Consider the following 24,340-nt stretch of genomic DNA (forward strand, 5'->3'; position numbering starts at 1 on the left):
AGGACAGAAAATAAATCAGCTGAATTAGCAGCCATTTTCTTACAATTAAAAAACCGCGGGAATATCAACAAACTTCAGCTGATACGTCATTTTACTTATATTCCCCTTCGTATATAATTCATGGGCAATCTCTTCAAAATCTTTTTAAAATTATTTTTGTGGTTTTAGCTTTTTAAACCAACATGATATTTTACTAGCCTTGGGCTTTTATCTTTGGAGATGCTGCCGTGCCCTTCCTTCCTCTAAGGACCTTTACATAATAGCAAAAGTGACAATTTTGGACGAAAGCTAAGAGAACTCTAGTTCATTTTTCATATTTTTTAATTGTAGGTTATTAGAGCATTAATTTGTGTAAACTTTATTTTACAAAAATTCAAAACAATAAATGGAGACTCATTGGTAACATTCCTCAGGGTGCCTTGTTAAGCACTGAACCCCCTAGCCCCCATTCTCTTGTCTTTAAAAAATTTAAATTTAGAGAAGGGTTAGAATTTTTAGTTAGGTCAGATTAGGTAAGGATATATTTCGCACTACGTAGCCCCCTAGGGTTGGGACACCGCATTCCCAGCATGATTACCCTGTTAAAAATAAAATAAAATTTTAGCATCAGATAATACTATTTATTCATTTCACTACTGTATAGCATCATCCCATACGTTCTAGCAAAAAAACCTCATTACAATATAAGGAAGATTCCAATACTGTATTGAGTATTACTTAGTGTTCCATTGAGTAATATGTATTACTAAATAAAGAATGTGCATTTTATAGTATTATCTAATACTCTCTATGGAATAAAATTCAATACGCTAGAAGGAAGTTTTTAATACTCTGGTTCGTAATTTTTGTTACTCTGTAGGGTAAGAATTGATACTGTAAACGAAATATCTCTGTATAGTAATAGTTATTACAATATATAGTACTACATGGTGTTATATATTCATTTAGTTAATTCAGCACACTTACGGGTCCAGGTCTAATACAACCCCAGCGTATCAATTGATACTTAATGAAAAAAATATTTTTTACAGTGTAGGCCCCCCGCAGGGGTATTTTATAGAACCTTCCTCAAACCCAAGAGTTTAAGGGGTTTTAGTTTTCGATAAGCACATTTTGGAAAAGCATCAACTTATTCATAAACACAAACAAATAATGTTATACTTTAAATCTTGTCTATAGTTTACTGCTTTCATTAATATATTATTGCTGCGCTACTTATGAAATAATTTTTCTTTGTATGTAAATTTGGTCTAAGTTTAAAATAGCACCTCTTTGTTTGTTAGGGTCCGTCTTTAAGGGATGATTTGGTAAAACTGCTTAGTCATCCTAAGGATAATCTTAGAACAAAAGTGTTTCATGAAAACAGCTGAATTATTACTTTAAATAAAAAAATCTACCAAGAGTAGTTTTATAATTTTCGGACTTTAGTTATAAGGATCTGTAAAAATGAAATAAATAATCTCCAAGGGGCTTTTTTAACTCTAAGCTAATATAACATAAATAAGAAAGAAAAATAACTTTTTTTTCAACGAAATAATTATGTGTTTTGTATGAATACTGATGATAATGTGAGTAATAATTCACGATTTTTTTAACTGCACACAACTTGCCCATCTTTTCCTAGGATTGTTTACATACGGTTGATATCATGGAGGGAGGAGACATTTGGCGGGTTTTTTTACACTAGTCCCAAAAGTTTTATAATAACGTTTTCTCATTCGTTGGCTTAAAAACTTTGGGGACTGTTGTTGAATTTTCATTGGTTGATGTCCGTCCTCACGTTCCATCCATCCTACTAATTGTAATCTACAGGTAATTTTGTGTATCATTATTGGGGATGTACATTAATTTACCGGCCATTGTCCCATCAGAGATAACTAGATGTACAGCTCTAATTATGATAAACAAACCTACCCTTCCTGTAGAATGATATGATTGGTGTATAAGTTAGAAATCTGCTTATTTATGTATAATTAAGAATTGATAAAAAAGTTTTTAGCCAACGAAGGAGATATTGTGACAATACAACTTTGAAGTCCTCTATAATTTACAGCCCAATGTTCCATTCCCCCTACTTAATCAAATATAATGATATGTTGACATATAGCCGAAGATGATTAAAGTCACTCCACAGATTTTGACGACCATACGACCAATGGTAAAGTCTATTCTGGCCTCTCATTGGTTATTCTATCGTATGACGTCATAATCTGTAGAGGGACTTTAATAATCTTCCATATAGTCCTTTAATATATTTCAATATTCAAAATTTTGTGAACATTTTTGCTAGCTATTTATTTATTTTCATAAAGCTCCCATTATCCTAACTTTTTACGTATATGCCTTGATTATCACTTATGGACTTTTTTAACACGAAATATACAAATAGCATACTAATTCACTTTAGGTGCAGCCCAATTATAATTTGCTAGAAATGTCTGTATGTCCCTCTTATTCTAATGATATAAAACCCCGCGAGTATAGATCTGAGATTTTGAAAAATATGGGGGGGGGGAAGTATTGAAATTTAATGTAGACTGATGTTTTAATAAATTAGTTAAGTTATTTCTCGCATTGTATTATAAACGGCTTTCCGCGGATATAGAATGTACAATTATGAGATTAAAACTAGTTTTTTAGCCCCGGGGCCTAAAAAAACAGGTTTTTATCTTATGATTGTACATTTTTATATTTGTAGAAAGCTGGATATAATTCGATGCTAGACATAGTTTTTTCGTATGGATGAGAACCGGTTCCTATCCACCGGATTTGAATGAATACGAGAATAGTTATTTCTCGCATCGTATTATAAACGGCTTTCCGCGGATATAGAAATGTAAATATAAAAAAATTGGTTTTAATCTTATGATTGTACATTTCTATATTCGTAAAAAGCTGGATATAATACGATGCTAGACATAGTTTTTTCGTATGGATGAGAACCGGTTCCTATCCACCAGATTTGAATGAATACAAGAAAAAAAATAATTTTTCTTTGGTGATTTCTCTGCTTGATTAACCAATAATATCAAAGCAAAAGCCTTAAACCTAACTTGGACCAATATGAAACACTTCTTATCTGCTTAGGTACTTCTGAGATTTTAATGAACACATAGCCACACAGATAAATAGACCGGTTACTACATTGTCATATCACTAGCGTTCTCGCCCTTAGCATCTAGAAGTGAAGGGTAGAAAAATTACCATCAAATCAATTCAAGACTTGAATCTGAATTAGCCTTTAACCAACCAAGAACCTATGTGAAGCTTACCTAAGATGAAAAACCTACTCAGTTCATTAGTTATAGAACTCTTAAGCTACAGACACAAAATTCTTACTACTTTATACTATAGGATATAGGATTAAACTATAAAAGTTCCACAAAGTCACTAATGATATTTGTTGTAAACAATTACAATGGGACAAAAAGTATAATTTTGGCAGATGCATTTGCCAAATTGACCATGATTTACACATCTTGTACACACACACACTCATAAACATACACACACAAACACATACACACACAAACACTCAACCATACCAACATAATTACACATATATACGCAAATTGTACGCACAAACTCATACACTCCTTTTTAAAAGCGAAGCTTTTCTATAATTAGAGTAGGTCCGTCCGTCCGTCCGTCCGAGATAGATAGCTTTTATTCGTTAATTTAGGCATGTTAGAACTGTCCTATCGATTTCAAACATTGCATGATAATTCCTGTAGCAGTTAGGTACGATTTAGAAAGCGTAGCAGCTCTATAATCATTACCATAATGTCCGTATGTCCATTTTAAACATTTTGATTTTTCTACTTTTTTAACAACAAATTTTTATGTGATCTAATCATCCGATTGATCTGATTTTTGGTATATTGATCCTGGGACAACAAAGAACAACATTGTAAGCGAAGCAACTCTATAATTAAGTCCTAAAAATGTAAGTATGTCCATAAACATTATCCTGTATCAAGCAGTTTTTCAACAAATTTACTTACAATTTTGCTTCAACTCTTTTATATTCTGATTATTCAGTTTAGACACTATACAAGTATTAATGTCCGTTTGTCCTACCGTTTCAGTGTTTCGCTTTTATAGATGTTGTCATCCTTTATGTAGAAACAGTTCTGCTAATATTTAAAAAAAAACATAAAAATACATTTACAGTATGGCTTTTATATCTACGGACATCTGTATATAATACGATGCGATGAATAACTTTACCTAGCTCTTTAATTTTAACCAAGCTAAAACAGTTTTAAAAATTTAAATGATTGGTTTGTTATGTAGGAAAATTTTGGAAACACATAATTATGGATTTACAATATGATAAAAAAATTAAAAACAAAAACTCGTAAGCTCTTTCTTCAAATCTAAGCACTATAGAAAAAAAACTATTGCTGAAGATTATAAAAAATGTTCTGAAGTAAATTAAGGTTTTGTTTCACATTTTAAATACTTGACTAAAATTGAAATACAAAAAAAAAGTTAGTAGAATTTTATATCGAAAACAATAAATTTTGTCTTGTTATTAACATTATTTCAAACTGTTTGTAAATACTATTTTGTAGTACTAGCGGCTGCTTCCCTAGAGGCCTCTAGGGGCACTTAAGGAAAGGATGGGTTTGTCGACTCTCCACCAATTAGTTCTAAGGGATTATTTTTCCAGGAGCGAGATTTATCCCGGGAGGGTGGAGGCACCCTCTCTTAAAATAGTATTAAACATTTCCTGGACCTTAATGAAGATTTGCTGTGAAGTAGAAACATGTCGATCATGCGGTTAACGAGATCTTGAGATACGCCCCGACAGACTGAAAGACGGACAAACAGACAAACATCATGTTACTTTTATTTAAGAAAAAATGTCCCTCGCCCCGACGCAAGCTTGCACAAATGACAAATGATGACAAATAGTGTGTGCAGTCAGGGAGGCAGGGGACATTGGGATGATTATTACACTAGTCCTTAAAGTCCTATATTAAGGTTTTCTTATTCGTTGGCTTAATAACTTTGGGGACTTTATTGAATTTTGATAATTTGGATCATTTAACCAAGTGTTAAATTATTTCAACCACTAATTGTAATCTACAGACGGGATAATTTTGTGTATCATCATTAGGGATTTACACCAATTTATTAGCCATTGGCTTATCCCTTTAGATCCCTGGTGTGCAGTGCAAAAATGTACATTTCAAATTTTCAACATCTTTCAAGACTCTTAAGAATGCACTTTTGTTGTTTAAAACATTAATTTTAGCTTTTTTTATTTCCTACTTTAGTATCATTTTTAGCAGCTATGTGACTTTAAAGTAATAAACAAACGAAAAACTAAACACACTTCCCCCCACCGCCAATTCTAATTTATTTCAAAAATAAAATTATGTACTAGACAAGGAAAAATCAGTTTTAAACTATTATTATCTATCAATATGTAGTTGAAACCATCAAATGCTGCACCGTCTACTATTTAAGAACTAACCTAATGTTAGATATTTTTCTTTAATCACTGAATTTTTATTATCTAAATTGATAAAGTACACCCAAGACAAATTTTTACATAAATCTGGCTTTGAGGACTCTTAAGTTAGAACTTTAACATGGAATTAATTGCCCATTGTGCTATCCCAATGTCCCTGGTTTTAGCCAGGGGTATAAAGGGATAAGACAATGGCCGATAAATTGATGTACATATCCAATTATGATGCACAAAATAATCCCTTCTTTAGATTAAAATTAGTGGTTTAAAGTTTGGACACCTAACTAAATGAACCAACTATTCAAAATTCAAAATAAGTTTCCAAGGTTGTTAATCCAACAAATCAGAAAATGTTATTTCAATATTTATTACTAGTTTAATAAACAGCCCAATGTCCCCTCAATCCCTGTGTTTTAACGCTATCCGTATCCACAGCCTACCTGTGATAGAATCAAAGGAAAGTCTTCTTTGAAATTTATCTATTCCCAGACGGTTTACAAGTTTGTGGGATATCTGGAAATTAATACAATTTATTCTTTAAATTATTTACTTTGTCTGTTATTCAAAACAGATCCCCCCCCCCCCCCTCCTGGCAAAACGGAGGGAGTTACCCCCATAGGTACCAACTCCCCTTCACCCCACTTGACAAATATCTACACCGCCTTAAAACAGACATATTGGGTACCACAGAAAAAGTCACTCAATCCCCTCAATCTCTAATTAACAATTTTATATGACCTCTGAATTTCTGCACATCGTTCTTCATTTCCAATAAATTAAACCTAATATTCAAAGTATTCATGAATTGACCATAAGACATAATAATATTTTCAAAAATGCAAAATTGTATCTTTATAAAAGTATGTTCAATTATAAATGCCATAACAGTAAGGATAATTGTATACTTTTTTTATTTATTTGGTTGTTATCAATTATTTTCAATTTATTACACTCAGGAATTTTAAGGAAAGGCAATGGATGATAAAGTGATGCGTTTTCGAAATGCAGGTGGTAGTTATTTTACCCAAAATAGTTATAAACCTTCTCAGGACCTATGAGAAGCTACACTGTAAAGTAAAGTTGGGCCGGATATCCGGCCATGTTCAATATCTGGCCGGATACCGGATATTGAAACTATCTGGCCGGATATCCGGCAATATAATTCATTTATATTTTAAAACAAAAATCTCTGCTATTTTAAATTTTAAATGGTAATGGTTAAATTTTGTAAATTAAATTTGTAGTTATTGAAGCTAAAAGAATTATTTTTCTGAATATTTTTATCTTTATGTAAATTTTATATTAAAAATCTCAAGTACTTGGCAGCTGCCAGAAGCAAACCAGCCAACGCCGGATATCCGGCAAATCACCGGATATCCGGCAATTGAAATCAGTTGGATATCCTGTATCCGGACAAAAAAAGTGACCGGCCCAACCCTACTGTAAAGGCGAACCAAATCAGTTTATCAGTTCGCAAGATCCTTCAGTACATACAGACACAGATTCTGTTACTTTCGTAAAAGGAGTATTAAAAAGATGACTTACAAAATCTGGAGAAATATCAGAAAGTTGGAAAGACCAGGATGGAGATAATAATGCAAATCCTGCCACAGTTACCTGAAATATAGATAAATAAATAAAAATAATCCAATGTTTTTTGTCTTTCATGTTAGGGGTTGGGGTAAAATGTTTGCCCCTGAAAAAATTCTTTAGGGGGGGGGGGCATTATTACTTACAATTTTTATTGAAACCCCCTGTACTACCCTGCCCTCCCCCCCCCCCCCGAAAAAAAATATGTTGATATTTAACCTCTAGGAATTATTACAAAATATAATATTCTATGTATGTCTTAAAAGTTGAGGAATAGTCCCTTTCGTGGCAACGCACCTTAAGGGGGGATTCGTCGTATTTTTAAAATGGCTTTTAATAGGTTATTTTAGGTTAGGTTATATTGGGTTAGGTGATTGCCCTTACAGGGTTAGGCAATTGGCCCCGCAAGGTTAGAGCCTCCCCGTAGGGGCTAGAAATAGATGAAAAGCTACTGTGAAAAAAAATGAAGGATCGCTCCTTACGGTGCGTTGCCACAAAAGGGACTATACCCAAAAGTTGTCTAGTGTCCATATTTATCACAGGTTTTAAAGCTAAAACTAACTAGTTAACTTATCATTTTTTATAGAAAAAAATACATTTAAATTTTATGACCAAAATCCAACCCTCAACTCTGAAGAATCACTTTCTATGTGGTCAAAAATGCATATATCATTTGTCTCTTTTCGTTATAGCTAATGAGTTGCCATAGTACTTGATAATTTTCCTAGTTTAATAAATATAAGACAGTTCTTTCGCGACTAAATGCAAAAATATTGAATGGACAGGTTTAACATACTGATGTACAAGCCCTAATAGCAGAATACAATTCTTTAGATTAAACTTAATGGTTGAAAAGTTTAGAGTCTACTTTTTTGGAACCAATCAATCAAAATTAATTAAATTACCCAATTTTTTTAGATAACGTGGTTATAAAACTCCGGGTACTATTGAAATTTAGAACCCACTGTCTCCTCCCTCCATGAAATTTCCTTGATCAAATTATACACATATGCACTTTTCCAATAATACAATTATATTCTCATTAAAATTGCACAAAATTCACAAATTGCAAATTGGCTTTGAAATTAGCAAGTCTACAGAAGTGTTTTTGCAATGAAAAATTTTAAGTATACATTCGTGTAAGTATATATGTATGTGTGTCCAGTAAGAGTTAGCAACCGGCTGCAGAGAATCATTCAAATTTTCAGAATTTATGGATCTTAAAGAACATGTACACCCCCAATAATGATAGACAAAAATAAAAATTTGTTGATAAAAGTTATTAGTAAAAAAGTTTGAAAATACTAGTGTAAAAAGCAACATTCAAGATTTGAGAAAGGCACCCAAAGTTTTTAAGCTAACGAATAAGAAAACTTTGAGTTGTTTTGTCAGAAACAATAAAGGGTCCAATAGGTTAATCAACAAAGGCAGAGGTTGTAATACTGGATGCAATTTATATAGTAGTTTATAACAAACAAAAAATTAACTTTTTTAATGAAAGCATATATATATTATATACTGTCGGTTGTGCTCCTATAATCTAGGAGCTATGTATTCGAAGGAACAAGGAAAGTAGGAAAAAAGACCAAAAAAAACTTTGACATGAGAATTGAATAGCCTGAAACTATACAGGGAGCTATAAGAAGCTTTCATGAAAAGGAGAACTTAATCTGTTCAGTAGTTATCGATATATGCAGACAAAAAAACCTTACTACTTTACATAATTGGATTGTTTTAGTTAATTAGACAAAAATAGACTCTACAAGATTAATTATTCTTGACTTACTCTATTCTCTAAAAACAGAAATCGATATTGTCTGATTAAATTCAAGTTTGCAAGTCTAAATGCAACTAGGGGCGTGCAGGAGAGAAGGAGTGGATAACCATTTACCAAGATATAAACTTTATGTTTAACGCTTTTACTTATGTATCTCATTTACATCTCCCTAAAAATTTGTTATTCACATCCTCTGTACAGCCATCTCCCCCCCCCCCCCATAAAAAAATATGAACTAATTCGGTTGTGGTCTCCAAAGTTTTAAATCCCTTTCTCTCATTATTTGGCTTTTAAAAATTGGGGAATTTCAATTACTCCATATTGGGTATTACAGACTGGCAGTGTTCAAACTTTTCCACAATTCATAATAAACCACAGATAGGAATTCGCGGTTTCCATAATATCAATAATAAGGGGGGGGGGGGGGATTTTAGTGCTCTAGAGGTATTTAAGGGAAAGCACCAGCTAATCTTGTTAATCATAATTGGGAGTTTACCTCAATTCATTGTACAATGTCTTATCAATTAAGATCCATAAACATTATTATATGTTCAGGGAAAACAAATTTATTAAGACGTGCATAAAATGTTATTCTTTCTAATAGAACTTGTGCACTGCACGCGCCTAGATGCAACTTTTTGTAATGTGCAAAGTCATTGCCCCACTTCTCAAGTATTTTATTATTATCTTATGAGGAAACAATAAATTTGCAGTGTCTTAGCAGTGCAAATGCACTTGTCAAGGACAAGGGGATAAGGGTTCTAGATTTTTGCTATGGTAATGGCTATTAAAACTGGAAGATTTAGTATTTAATAACTTATTACATTTTTTAAAAAGTGTCCCGTAATGGCATTGCGGACGCGTGTCTTTTGTAATATAATTTTAATTATATTATTAAATATATAAATATCTATATAACATTAGACCTTTTGTAGCATTAGATCTTTTGTAAAATAGACATTATTTTTATGAAGTTTTAGACCTTTGTAAATTAGACCTTATGTAACTAGACCTTTTATAACACCGCCCTTTGTCGGTATGTCATTGTCCATTGATGTTGTTTTTGTACATCATTACTTGTCAAGAAAGTTAACTAATGTCTTGATAATGCAGGTTACACTGAGTGGCTAAATATTATTAAGAAAAAAGAGAAAAAATAATGTACCAGCAGCCATAGCTGCATTTGTTCGCCCTTTTTATTAAAAGCGAATTTCTACCTTTAAAAATATATTTACATTTAGAATCGCGGACGGCAATGATTAAAAAAAGCTGTTTTCAACTATTGATAACTCCTTTTGTAGGTTGAATTTATTGGTGACATGTTTGAATACTAACGATTTTTTCTACTTAATACAAGCTGCATCAAAATCAAATGTGCGGATGCCGAAACTCAAGGAAGCAATATTTATTCTAAACCAAGAGTAACTCAAAGAGATGCAAGGGACACTGCCCCCTTGACCCTTACTTGCATAAAAAGTGAACTTTTGATGAAAATTCTCAGTATATTTTTCTACAAAACAGCAAAGGATTATAAGAAATTGAACAGGAAATACAGAAAGTGAAAGTAATGAAGTGAATTAAACTTGAAATATTAATACTTTTCTAACTTCAATATTATAAAAATAAAACCAGTTTTGTTAATAAAGCTGGTATTGATTTTATGATTTTTATTTTAATACTAGTGGAAAATTGTCTGTAATACGATGCTATACATGATTTTTCAGTATTGCTAAAAATCAGTTCCAATTCAGCGGATATTAATCGGTTTCGAAGCCAAACTGAAAGAAAAAAAATTTTAAAATTATGATAAAGCTATACATTAATGTCAATTTTATAAAATAAAGTTGCAATCAAAGTCTTTTCTTACTTTGTAAAGTTTTTATCTCGCTTTTTTTTCAAATTTAAAAATTGTTTTATTGGATAAACTTATGAGTCGCATCTGCAAATACAAAATTTGCATGGATGAACCAAAATTATGAATGTTGCAAATCTCAAATTTACCCAAACATGAGATTGCAAAATTAGTGAATATTTCTTAAAATGCGCAAAAATAAAAAAGAGCTAAAAGAAACAAGAATTTTAAATTTAACCATAGAGATACCTCTCTATTTAAAAAAAAAACATACTCTCAATTTTAGTTTTAGGCTAATTTCTTGCCCGCTTTAAAAATCCCTATAAGCTAAAGGCTCAGATGAAGAAAATATGAAATATTTAATATTTATATATATACTACTCAATACCTATAATAATTGCCATATACATATATAATTGTAAAAAAAAAGTTGCAATGGTTTTTCTACTGACGGTCAGACGGTCAGTCTGACAAAGCAGGGATCTAATGGGATACGACAGTGGCAGGTAAATTGATGATAATAACCTTACATTAGAATACAATTAGTGGTTTAAACGTTTTGACACGCAACTTAATAAACCAATATCAAAATTCAACAAAAGTTGTTAAGTCAACTTTGGGGGCTAGAGTAATATACAGGCCAATGTCCCCTCCCCCCCTACTGACAAAGACTAGTTGTAGCAAAGCTGCAATGCTAATAAATATATAACATGCATGAGCCCTGCATGTTACCATGTTGAATGTGTGAAACATGTAAAAATTTAATTGACCTATCATGCATTTAATTTACACAGAGGTGTTAGTGTTACAGTGTGGTTAATAAACCATGTTATTTATCCCAGGCAGGAGAAATTTAAAAAAAAATTTATGAAGTAACAGATTTTTTGCTGATTTCTTTCAAAGTTCCCAGCAAGCACAGAACTCCCCCTGTCTTATTTTTTAAACAAATTCTAAATTTTCTTATCAATTACTAACCCTATGGCCCTATATACCTGGAGTGTCCTAATCATGTGCCCATTAAAACAAAACCTAACCTTACATAAAGTAAATCACAAACACACGATTAACCACTCCCTCCCGCTCTTTTTTTTATTCATTCATTATAAACTCCCTCCCGCTCTTTTTTTTATTCATTCATTATAAAATAGGGGATGTTTCATATTATATACAAAATGGAAGAAAATTCTTTGTTTGATTAAAACTTATTTTTAAAACATTCATAAAAGCAAGTTGATTATAAATCTAGAATGTTGTCTTTTAGAATATGTGTAAAAAATTACATGAATAATGTGTGTTTGTCTTGTTAAATTTAATCTCTCCCTTTTTGGTGTGGGTTCAACTCCGCTTAAAGATAATTAGCCAAAATTTATTACTTGGCATTAAATATCAAAATATCGGAAACCAAACCACATTTAATATGTGTTTGAAAATTTGGTAAATATCAATTAATAGCTTCTGCTGAAATAAAGACACACCGTCTCTCTGTTTTAATTGTTAATGAATTTGCTGAAGCATATTTTAATTTGAAATGTCAAGTAAATAATTATACATATGTACATTTACACGTATGTTTTATTGGCCATTGTAATGGATGCGGAATATACGTGAATATTATGACATGGGAAAAATTGTCTTACATTTAGCTTGCTAACATGGAACTTGTTTATTGGCCACTTCGTTCATCCAGTAGGAGAAGCGGAATGGGGTAAAGGGGGAATCGTTTTTAGCCCGCTGCAAGTTTCACTTAATTGGAGAACATGGAAATATGTTGTAAGATCCAGGTAATGATATATCCTTTGCCATTGTTTTTGTAATTATTTTTAGAAGCGCAGCTACAATATTGATAAGTTCTAGTCGTTTGTCCCCCGATCTTTGAGTTAAGCTATGGCGATTAATCAATAATCATGTTCTTCTATTAAGATTAACATTAAGTTTTTAAATTGCAATTCGCGTTTTAAATTCTAATTTTTATTTATTATGCTTAATTGCTATTATATATCAAAGTTTGGCGAAGTAATTAACAACGGAGTTTGTCGCTTTTTGAGACACCCTGTACATTAACATGTAAGTAAAATGTTTAAATTTGTGATAATAGTTATTTCTCGCATCGTATTATAAACGGCTTTCCGCGGATATAGAATGTACAATTATAAGATTAAAACTAGTTTTTTTTAGCCCCGTGGTGCCGAAGGCACCGGCTAAAAAAACTGGTTTTAATATTATAATTGTACATTTTTATATTCGTAGAAAGCTGGATATAATTCGGTGCTAGACATAGTTTTTTCGTATGGATGAGAACCGGTTCCTATCCACCGGATTCGAATGAATACGAGAAAATATATTCTGGTATTGTCTCACGGTTCTTATTTTATTTACTCAATTTTTTCAATTACTCTTAGATCTTAGTGTAAATTGAAACAAGGATGACAACATCCATAAATAGCAAAGCACAAAAAAATCATGATTGGACAAACGGACAAAGTGAAGTTGTGTATGATGGCATATGTTCAGTTGCCATAAAAATTCATCCCAACAGGGAATCATCTCCAAAAATATCAGCTGTCTATCTTAATTAGCAGCCAAGAAAATTGCTTTTTCTCCATAGCATTACAGATGGACTAACGGACAGACAAAGTAAATTTTAAAGCAGCTATGCTACTGAAAAAAGATTTTAGCTAAATATTAAAAGCTAAACTTGTAAGTATGTGAATGCATTCACTAAAACTTCCTTTTTTATTGGTACTAACATTATATCTTTATTCTTTGGTTGAAACAAGCAGTATTCAAACATTATAACCAATAATTTAGTGTACAATTTGCAAAAAATAAATGTAAATATTTACGATTAATGTATCTTTTTGGGGGTTTTAAACTTAAGCCATGTAATTGCTGAGTCATGATCATCACTTTTGCAGGGATACAGGGATATGTCTTTCTATAGTAGATTAATTTAATCCCCAATTTATGCTGTAAAAATTTATTGAATTGTGATCGATCTAACGACAACCTACGGCATTGTCGATCGATATGGTCTCGGGTTCGAGTCTGGGATATGTTAAAAATACTCTGTTCTTAAGCAAAGATTTTCCTAATTCTGTTTTTAGTTCCAATAGTCTAGTTATAAAGGTCATACTTTATAATAAGAAATTTGCAATTTATAAAACTCTTTCTTGCTATTTTTTTGCTAAATTAATTTCACGAATTACCTTGGTATATATGATTAGTATTCTATTTAAATTGAGTTATATTCAAGAAATACTAAAAATAATGTTTTATTTGATTTTTACATTATCTTATAGAGTGTTAATGTAAAAATGTACATTCTACGCCCCTAGCATATAGGAGCTTTGTATTTGAAAGGGCAGAGAAAGGCTAGTAAAATAGCTTTGAACCTTCCCAAAACATGACTTTAAAAACAAATCAGTCTAAAACCATCACAGGACCTAAGGGAAGCTTTCTCAAAATAGAGAATCCATCGGTTCAGTAGTAATTGAGATCTTAAGCTACATACAAAAAAACTACTCTATTTAATAGGATATACTAAAATAAAAAGCTTACCTGTAGGATAACTGTAGAATATGGCATCTTTGTTCCAAGAGTTTCTCAACAACTTCAAAGCTCATTTATAAATGCCATCTTTTTTATGAAATAAATTTAATTTTACATAATTTATTGTACCTTATGCTTCAATTAACCAATCCAAAAATGCTTTTTTGACTTTTGTGTATATTGATTATGTGAGGGTTGGACATCTTGAGGGTGATAACGTTCTCCCCCCCCCCCCAAAAAAAAAGAAGCTCACTTCCATATTTAACCCCCTAAAGGAGTGTCTAAAATTGTGCAAACTTGATAAGGATACAAAATAATGTTACTTTTTTGCATATAATATCAATATGATGTCTGTAGTTTGTAAATGGATGTATTATATTTATTTATTATAACAAATAATTAAGTTATGTCTATGTTAGCAGCCTAAATTTAAGACAATTTTTCCCCTGCCATAATATCCACGTATGTTCTATATCCATTAGTTTGTACTTAATTGTAATTCTAGATTGAAATCTATGTAATGTATAGTATACTAGCGGCTTCGCCCCAAGAGGTTTGATCAACCTAATTTTTGGTAATTTTGGATTTAAAAAGAAAAAGTAAAAAAAAATTTTGGGGGGGGGGCGGTTTCATTTTTGGGGGGGGTTGGGGGTGTCCCAGCCCCCAAGAAAATAGCTTAAAACCATCACAGGACCAGTAGGTATATTCCCTGAAGAGTAGAGCCCAATTGGTTCAGTGGTTACTGAGATCTTAAGCTTCAGACGGACAGACAGACGGACAGACGGACAGACAGACAGACAGACATCGTTCTACTTTGTATTATAGATATGTATAGTAAGATATATAAGTTGGAAGGAATATAAATGTTAGAGGGAGATTTGAAATCTGCATCAAATTTTAAGGTTTTTTTTATAAAATTCGTTTTTTGTATAATTATTTATCTAAAAGCTAAAATACAATTTAAGTTCATAAATTTTGACTAATAGGATAGGTGGATTGGAAACTACCTACGCTCTAATTGGTTGAATGATGTGCGACACTTAAGCTTCTCCAATCAGAGCGAAGATAATTTTCAATCCACCAATCGCAGATGTCAAAATTTATGAACTTAAATTGTATTTCCACTTTTAGATAAAGAATTATACAAAAAACAAATTTTATTTTAAAAAATCCTTAAAATTTGATGCAGATTTCAAATCTCCCTCTAACATTAAAATTCTTTCCAACTTATATATCTTAATGTATAGTATTTCGGACAGATACTCCACTATCTAATTTCAATCAAATCATTCATATAAAACTAAACTTTATAATAATTATTTATAGCATCGCATTATAGACAGCTTTCCGCGAATATTAAAATGTAAAAACATAAGATTTACAACTAGTTTTGGTAGCCCAAAGAGGAAAATTGTTTGTATTTAGATGCTATACATGATTTTTCAGTATGACTAAAAACCGGATCTAATCCACCGGATATTAATCCGTTTCAAAGCTATACTGGAAAAAGTATTAACTGCTGTTAAGTGAGACGAGTTATAATAATAGAAAAGGTTGGGGAAATGCCTTGGCCCATAAAAATTCAAATCTTATTTTCTTATACATCTATGACGTCCAGGCAAATGTCGTGTAATTAAAGAGTTTGTTGTCTGTTGGGTGTTACTCTATCAAGTTAACATATGGTCCTTTGACGAATACAGTTAAAGAGGTTGTAATCTACAGATACACACATTACATTAGTCCCCAAAGTTTTATAATAACGTTTTCTTATTCGTTGACTTAACAACCTTGGGGACTTTTATTGAATTTTGATAGGTTGGTTCATTTAGTTGTTTGTCCAAACGTTTCAACCACTAATTGTAATCCACAAAAGGGGTAATTTTGTGTATCATTATTGGACAGATACAACAATTTATCGGCTATTGTCTTATCCCCTTAGATCCCTGCATGCAATGATATAAATAAAATGAAATTGTTGAATATTTGTTCATGTCTCTGAGTACATGTTTTTAACATTTTCTAGACACGGAAAAACATTTTTAACATTGCGAACAACTAATGCATGCAGAGGTAGAGGGATATGTTAATACAAGATAATTATTACATTACTGCGAATCTTTTATATCTTTGAAGCTGGATATGATTATTATATTACTAATTGACTGATTCATCACAAAGATTATTAATATCACCTTCCAATTTTACATAAACAGTATGTGTAGAAAATCCATCATGAACATTGATAGTTAGAACATCAAGACAAAGGTCCAATGATATCGGAAAGTTGTTTATATTTGGTGTAAAATTAAGTAATATTACTAGTATACACCTGTATAACTATAACTTTAAGATACAAAACAAAAATTATAAATTATGAAACTTTCAAGCAGTTTGAGCATAAAATATTTGTATACTTTAGCCCTGCACCGGAAGCTGCCCAAATCTGCCCAAAAATTGTTTGGTAGGGTCAGAAAAAAAAGTGTAAACTCACATCGTGACTTTTTTCGCCATTGAAAAGGAACTTTTTCTGCCTGTGTCATGTTACAAATTTTTTGTTGTTAGCGGAAATTTGGGGGTCTTTATTGTGCACTATTTTGTAGCTTTTTATAGTTAGGTTGTGTTCGCCCGACTGTCTGTAACGTATAGCTCTTATCATTAATTTATGTATGTTAAAATTTACCTTTGACAGTAAGGTACAATTTTAAATTTATGGTTAACTTTATGGATAAAACTTAAATAGCAGTGCAGTTTTACGAAGTGTATTTTAAAAAGTCACATTTTATCTTACTAAAAAGTACCATACAAGAAAATGTAACATAAAAATCTAAATTTTTGAGATGTGATTAAAAAATTCGATTTATATGTATCTTTCGTATAAAAACGGAAAGACATTTTTTAAGACGGCTATAATTTAAAAGTCAGAGATCCAATTTATTAGATTTACAGAAATATTTGTCGGTACTTGATCAAATAATACCCTTTTATCATACAAATGAAATTATATGCTTTAAGAAGTCCGTCTTTAGATGTAAAAAAATGCCTAATAATAAAACAAGAATGATTACTTCAATAAATAGCGCATGCAATTGCAGTTTGTCGACAATTTAGCTTGCTAATATGAACCAAATCTATTGTTCAGATCGTTCATCTAATACAAGATGAGGGGGTGGGGTGAATAGGGTGAATGGGGTATTAATTATTTTAGCCATCACTTTATTATAGTACATAGAGTTACTAATGGTCAATTACAATGCATACTGGCCTATCATTGGTCATTTGTATTGTATAACGTCATTTTTCTTAGACACTATAAGCTGCTTTGATTATATTTCGATTCTTATAGACATCCCAACAATGCACAAGACTTGCAGATAACCTTCGCTTCTAATATATTAATCTAATTTACAGAACATATGTGGAGTTAAATGGATATGTAGTTGTGTTACATCAATGGATGTATAATATTTGTGGATATTATGACAGGGGGGAAAATGTCATCAATTTAGGTTGCCTTTAACCCTATCATTTATTGGTCAGTTCGTTCATCCAGTAGGGGGAGAGGGAATGAGGTAAAGGGAGAAATGGAGGAGTTGTTATTAAAGCCCGCTGCGTGTTTTACTTTATTGGAGAACATTAAAATCTGGTGTAAGATCCAAGTTATAATAAATCCATTTGTAGTTGTGTTACATCTTTTTATTATAGTTTTATTGCAGTGTTTGATCACTTCTGCATTATCAAGTTCGCAGTGTTTCATATCCGCGAAAAAAATACAAAAAAAAACACGTATATATAATAGGTGGTGTTATATAATTGAAGCAAAGGGGAAGAGACCAATGATGATACACAAAATTACCTCTTCTGTAGCGTAAAATTAGTGGTTGAAACATTTGAAAACCCAACTTAATAAACCAACTCATCAAAAATCACTGAAGTCCACAAAGTTGTTAAGCCAACGAATAAGAAAAGTTATTTAAAAACTTTGGGGACTAGTGTAATAAACAGTCCATTGTCCATTCTCTCTCGGGGAAGGGCTAAATTGTGCTGTTGTAATAACTTTTCTTATGATATTTGTGTGTAAGTGGATGCATATCTTTTAGAGCATATGTCTTATTAAACGAAGCTACTCCGATATTGTTCTCCTTTACAATGTAGATTCTCAATTGTCCTGGGAAGGTTCATAACTATTTTTGAGGAGAATACCACCATCCCCCCCAAAAGAAAAATTACCATCCCCAAAAAAATTTGAGTTTTATTTTAAAACTTCAATTAAAAATTGGTCGATTTTCCCCTCTATCTCACAAAAAAAAACAGTTTCTTTTTAACTTTTTCATTTGAAACTAAAATGAAAATTTGGGGGTCAAATTCAACCCCAACCACTGCAAGTGCCCCTAGAGGCCTCTAGGGTAGTAGTCGATAGTGTTAAGTTATGTAAGTATTTACATAATTAATTAAAGAAAATAAAAACTTAAATTCTATATATTTTTATTAATTTCAATTCTCTTTATTCTTTACTTTATTGCATTGCAATATAAACAGTTGGCAAAAAATTACACATTTGCTAATTTCATTTTTCTAAGACTCCATACAAAACGACAAATAAAATAAAATTAGAAAATTTTAGATTAATATGGACATATAAAAAGCTTCTATAAAAGTACAACCTAAACAGACTAGCAATTTCTGAGACTTCTTTAAAATTATCTTACTACTTACATTATATATTACGTATTTACAAATGTGCGGTCGAATTCTAGATATATCCTTATAATAAAGTAACAGGATGTTTGTGTGTTTGTGTTTTTGTGTGTTTGTATGTTTGTACCGAAAGATCTCGCTAACCGCTGAACCAATCGGGTTCTCCTTAACAAGGTAGATTCTCATATGTCCCAGGAAGGTTTATAACTATTTTGGGGGAGGGTACCACCACTCTCCCTAGAGAAATTAATTTATTTTTTTATTTCTCGATTTTAGAAAGAGAGTTCAACGAAAAATAGACGTCAAACGCAAAATAGCCATATTTTAAATATAAAAAAAAACATTTAAAGTGCCACTAGAGGCCTCTAGGGGCGTAGCCGCTAGTGGTAGATAAAATTTCAAACAATTTTGCTTTAGAAAAAAAAGAATAAATCTTATTTCTAGGAAACCATAAATCTAATCAATTTGAGACATACAATTATTCACAAAATATAATTAAAGTGATATTAATTATACAACAATTTAAAATGATTTACACTATTAAGCTTTTGTATCTTCCTATGGCTATAACTAATTAGGAAAAATGCTAAAGAATTTAATTGTTGTAAAATAAATATTTTATGTTGTTTAAGTTGTTTATGATGTGAATTAGTAGTCTTTAATTCAAAATTAGAATAGTATAAAAACTCCTCTAGAAATATGAGAAGAATAACTAAAATTGAAAATTCAGGACAAATGGCTTAGGGGTTAGCGAGTTCTTAACAAACAGACAAACATCTTTCCTACTTTATAATAAAGCCAAGCTAACGAGAGTACAATAATGTTTTGATTAAATAGGTGATGTAGGTTGCCTTAGGGCGCCCATTAATAAAACATGCTTGGATTGATAATTTAAGTGTTTATTAGCATTTTGGATTGTCATGGTGTTCTTTAATATCAGCTATATAATATCCTTTAAAGTATACAAACGGCTGCGCCCAAAACATTAAGAGCCCCCTCTAAAGAGAAGGAAGGTATCAGAACAATAGCCCAAACCTATCGCAAGCCTCTAATTCGAAAATAAACAAGTCAACAACATCCTGGGACCTACGTGACGCTTCCCAAAAGTGGAAAACTTGACCGTTTAAGTGGTCAGCGAGATCTTAATAGACAAAAAACCCATACTTCTTTATATTATAGGACAATGTGGTGAATATTAATTTTCTAGGGACATTAAAATTTGAGATTATATCTAAATAAAGAATATGCATAAATTTTGATGATTTTATCATTTCAGCGCCTTGTCAAAAGTGCATCTTTGAATAAAGTTCAATAAATAAATTTTTTTTCTTTTTTTTGGGTATAATGTTTCTTTTTAATATTTCTCTTGCATATCTCAAATATTTAACACTAGCGGCTACGCCCCTGGAGGCCTCTACAGTGACTTGATGAAAGGGGTATGGGAAAGACAAGCATTCACTTTTAATTTTATTTAGTGGGGAGTATTTTTTCTTGCGATGGTGGTGGTATGCTCTCAAAAAATAAACCTTCCCTCGGCCTAAAAAAAAGCTTTACTGTAAATAAGAACCTTGTAGGTCCAGTAATTAGAGAGATTGTAGCTACAAATAGACATCCTGTTATTTTTATGTGAATATAGAATGATTATTTATTTACATGTGATTTATATTGAAATGTTTAACATAATTAAGTTTTAGCCGTTGTCGTTTAAATGTTTTCATTAAAGACTTGAACAATTGAACAAATGGCAATTATATTACATTTTAGGCTTTTTATGTTTATACAATAAAGCAAGAATTAGATAAAACTTATATAAAAGGAACATGATGTCCATCTGTCCAATCTAAAGGATCTCGATAATGGATTAACCGATATGGTTTTCCTTTAAAGTGTAGCTTCTCATATGTCCTGGGAAGGTTTACTACTTTTTAGGGGGGAGGGTGCTTTTTTTCTTTTTCGAACTGTTCTTTTTCCTTAAAATTTCATAAAGTTCTACTTTTCCTTTCATTTTCATATCTATTAATTGTTGAGTAAACTTATATCACTATATTAACAAGGATGACAACATCCATAAAAGCAAAGCTCTGAAACGGTAGGACAAAGGGAATTGAAACTTGTAGAGTGTCAGAACTGAATAAATGTATAAGAGTCGAAGCAAAATTGTAAGTAAATTTGTTGAAAAAATGCTTGATGCAAGATAATGTTTAAGGACATACTTACATTTTTAGGACTTGATTATAGAGTTGCATGTTGAAAATGGACGTACGGACATTCTGGTAACATTTATAGAGTTACTAAGCTTTCTAAATTGTACCTATCTACTATAGTTATCACCATGCAAAATTTGACGGACGGGCCGACCCTAATTGTAGAAAAGCTTCGCTTTTAAAAAATCTAATTTGCCTTATTTTGATGTTTTCATTAAGCATTTCATTCATATACACCCTATGTTTTACTTATTTGTTTGAGCTTTTGTATCATATAATATTGTCTGTATTGTGAAAACACCGGATTAATTTCAAGTAACAGGAAGACTAATAGTAGTTTAGGGTTTCGGGATTTGTGGGTATGCTGGTGTCCACATCAAGCTACTAAAATATAAAAATTAAAAAATAGCCGTGTTTTAATTTAAATTTAAAAAAAGTTCTGTCTTTAGTTATAAAATATCCATTACGAGATCTTTCTATCTTTCGTTAAAACCATCGATTTTATATGTTTTTAAAGGGGTAGTTTCACGAAATGCATTTGAACTTAATTTAGTGAACAGCATATTTTTTGCTAGTTAATGGGTTAAACTATATTTATATGGCATATATTAGAAAAAAATTCAATTTTCTACCATGTAGTTTTTAAAATATCAAGACTTGAAAATCGTCTTTTTAGATTGCATATATCACAAAAAGACGATTTTCAAGTATGCGGTTCACTAAATTAAGTTCAAATGCATTTCGTGAAACTACCCTTTTATGTATATCATATTTTTTCGCCAACTAATTAATTATTTAATTAATTATTCAACAAGGGCACCTTTGTACATAGGTAAATTAACATTAGTAAGCTAATAATATAAGTCAGAGGGCGGACATTTGACAGTAAATTATGCTTGACTCCAAAGTTTTACAAATACGTTTTCGTTGGTTAAAAACTTTGAGGACTTTTATTAAAATGTAATGGATAGGTAAAAACTAGAGTGGGCCGGCTAATTTATAATTCGGTAATTTGCCGGATATCCGGCGTTGGCCAGATGTCTGGCAGTATACCAGATATCCGGCATTAAAAATCAGCCGGATATCCGGTATCCGGACAAAAAAATATCAAGCCCAAACCTAATAAAAACCCACCGTATACAAACTTTTCCATCAATCTGTAATTTTAGATGTTTTATGGATCAATTTATTGTCCATTGTCTTATCCTTTAAGATCCTTAAGAAGAAAGTACAGAGTTAATTTATTTATCTAAAATATTAGGATAATGCTATATCTATATATTTTTGTTAAATCTGACTGTACACTTTCTTAAAACATTATGGATTCTTAACTTATGTAACACATATCATTACTGGGGAAGTAAAACCCCATTAACAATCAAAATAACGTATTTTTAAAAGCGAAGCTTTTCTATAATTAGGGTAAGTCCGTCCGTCCGTCGGTCCGTCACGGATAGCTTTTTTCGTTAATTTAGACATGTTAGAATTGTCCTATCGATTTCAAATTTTGCATGGTGATTCCTTTAGTAGTTAGGTACGATTTAGAAAGCGTAGCAACTCTTTAATCATTACCAAAATGTCCGTACGTCCATTTTAAACATGTTGATTTTTTTACTTTTTTAAATAACTTTTTTCGTTAATTTAGGCATGTTAGAATTGTCCTATCAATTTCAAATTTTGCATTGTGATTTCTGTAATAGTTAGGTACGACAACAAGGTACAATATTATAAGCGAAGCAACTCTATAATCAAGTCCTAAAAATGTAAGTATGTCCATAATCATTATCCTGTATCAAGCAGTTTTTAACAAATTTACTTACAATTTTGCTTTGACTCTTATACATTCGCATTCTGATTATTCAGTTCTGACATTATACAAGTGTTAATGTCCGTTTGTCCTACCGCTTCAGAGCTTCGCTTTTATTGATGTTGTCATTCTTCTTCCCCCAAAAATTGGGGAAAAGTATCTTATGTATGGAAATATGCATTTTAAAAGCGTATCTTATACAAAACAAGAGCATTCGTATTTTTTTCCCTAACTTCGTAAATAAAAGCTTAGTTTTTGGTGCTTTTCCGATCAGGCATCCAAAGGGATAAGACAAATTTATGTACATCTTATTCTCCAAAGATGATATACACAATTTCTTCTTCTGTAGATTAAAATTAATGGTTGAAACGGTTAAACACTCAACTTAATGAAACAATTAATAAATACGTCCCTAAAGTTGTTAAGTCAACGAATTAGAAAACGTTATTATATAACTTTAAGATCTAATGTAATAAACAGCCAATTGTCCCCCCCCCCTCTCTCTCTTTCTCTCTCTCTCTGATTTGTCCTTGTTTGAATAATTTTGAAAATCAAACAAAAGTAGCACGAAAATTGAACATACAGATGAAATTAAAGCAGTAACTTTTAGGGTGGGAGGGGACATTGGGCTGTTTATTACACTAGTCCCCAAAGCTTTTTTTAAAACGTTTCCTTATTTGTGAGCTTTGGGGACTTTCATGAATTTTGATTGGTTGGTTTATTAAGTTGATTGTCCAAATGTTTCAACCACTAATTGTAATCTACATAAGGTATAATTTTGTGTATAATCATTGGAGATATACAATATAGATCAATTTATCGGCTATTGTCTTATCCCTTTAGAACCCTTCGTAACTTTTATTGACATTAAAAACAAAGCCTGAGAAATAACGGATGTGCACTAAATCCAGCAGATTTTTTAATTATTTTTTTCGACGATTTTTTAAGGGTTCAATATTTTTTGATAACGAAAAAAAGTATCAATGACTTTTCGAAAATTAATTAGAATACAAAAATAATAATTTACAAAAATAAAATAAGCAACTAAGCAAGCAATATCTTTAATAAAAACAGTAGTAAAGTATTATCCAGTAAAAAAAGAACATTGTTATTTAATAATAATAATCATGAAAGGGTGAAATGAGAAATAGAATTGTGGTAGGTAATATCAATAAATCACTTAATATAATCTATTTATACGATATAGAAGCTATGAATATGTTTAAATAAATTTACAAATATTATAAAAACATCTGGCTACGTAATTGTCATTAGACAGACAGATAATCTGATAATAGAGGAAATAAATAATATATCCTTATAAAAAAAATTAACAGGATCTCTGTATGTTCGTAACGAAGGATCCCACTAACCGCTAAACCGA

The 24,340-nt window shown here is 31.3% G+C and overlaps 1 protein-coding gene across 1 annotated transcript in view; it reads right to left on the reverse strand.

The window, feature by feature from the left end:
• The window catches only part of LOC145328769 (uncharacterized), a 36,625-nt gene extending 22,280 nt beyond the window's left edge, over positions 1–14,345 (reverse strand). Inside the window, exons 1-3 of the mRNA XM_080172616.1 lie at positions 14,260–14,345; positions 7,028–7,099; positions 5,923–5,995 (exon numbers count right to left, since the gene is read on the reverse strand). Coding sequence (XP_080028742.1) covers positions 5,923–5,995; positions 7,028–7,099; positions 14,260–14,286 — 172 coding nt within the window. The 5' untranslated portion in view covers positions 14,287–14,345. The remainder of the gene's footprint in view (positions 1–5,922; positions 5,996–7,027; positions 7,100–14,259) is intronic.
• Between the last annotated feature and the right edge of the window lie 9,995 nt (positions 14,346–24,340).

This window comes from Acartia tonsa, chromosome 9, assembly GCF_053477335.1.
Source record: "Acartia tonsa isolate MP-2025a chromosome 9, ASM5347733v1, whole genome shotgun sequence".
Lineage (NCBI taxonomy): Eukaryota > Metazoa > Arthropoda > Copepoda > Calanoida > Acartiidae > Acartia > Acartia tonsa.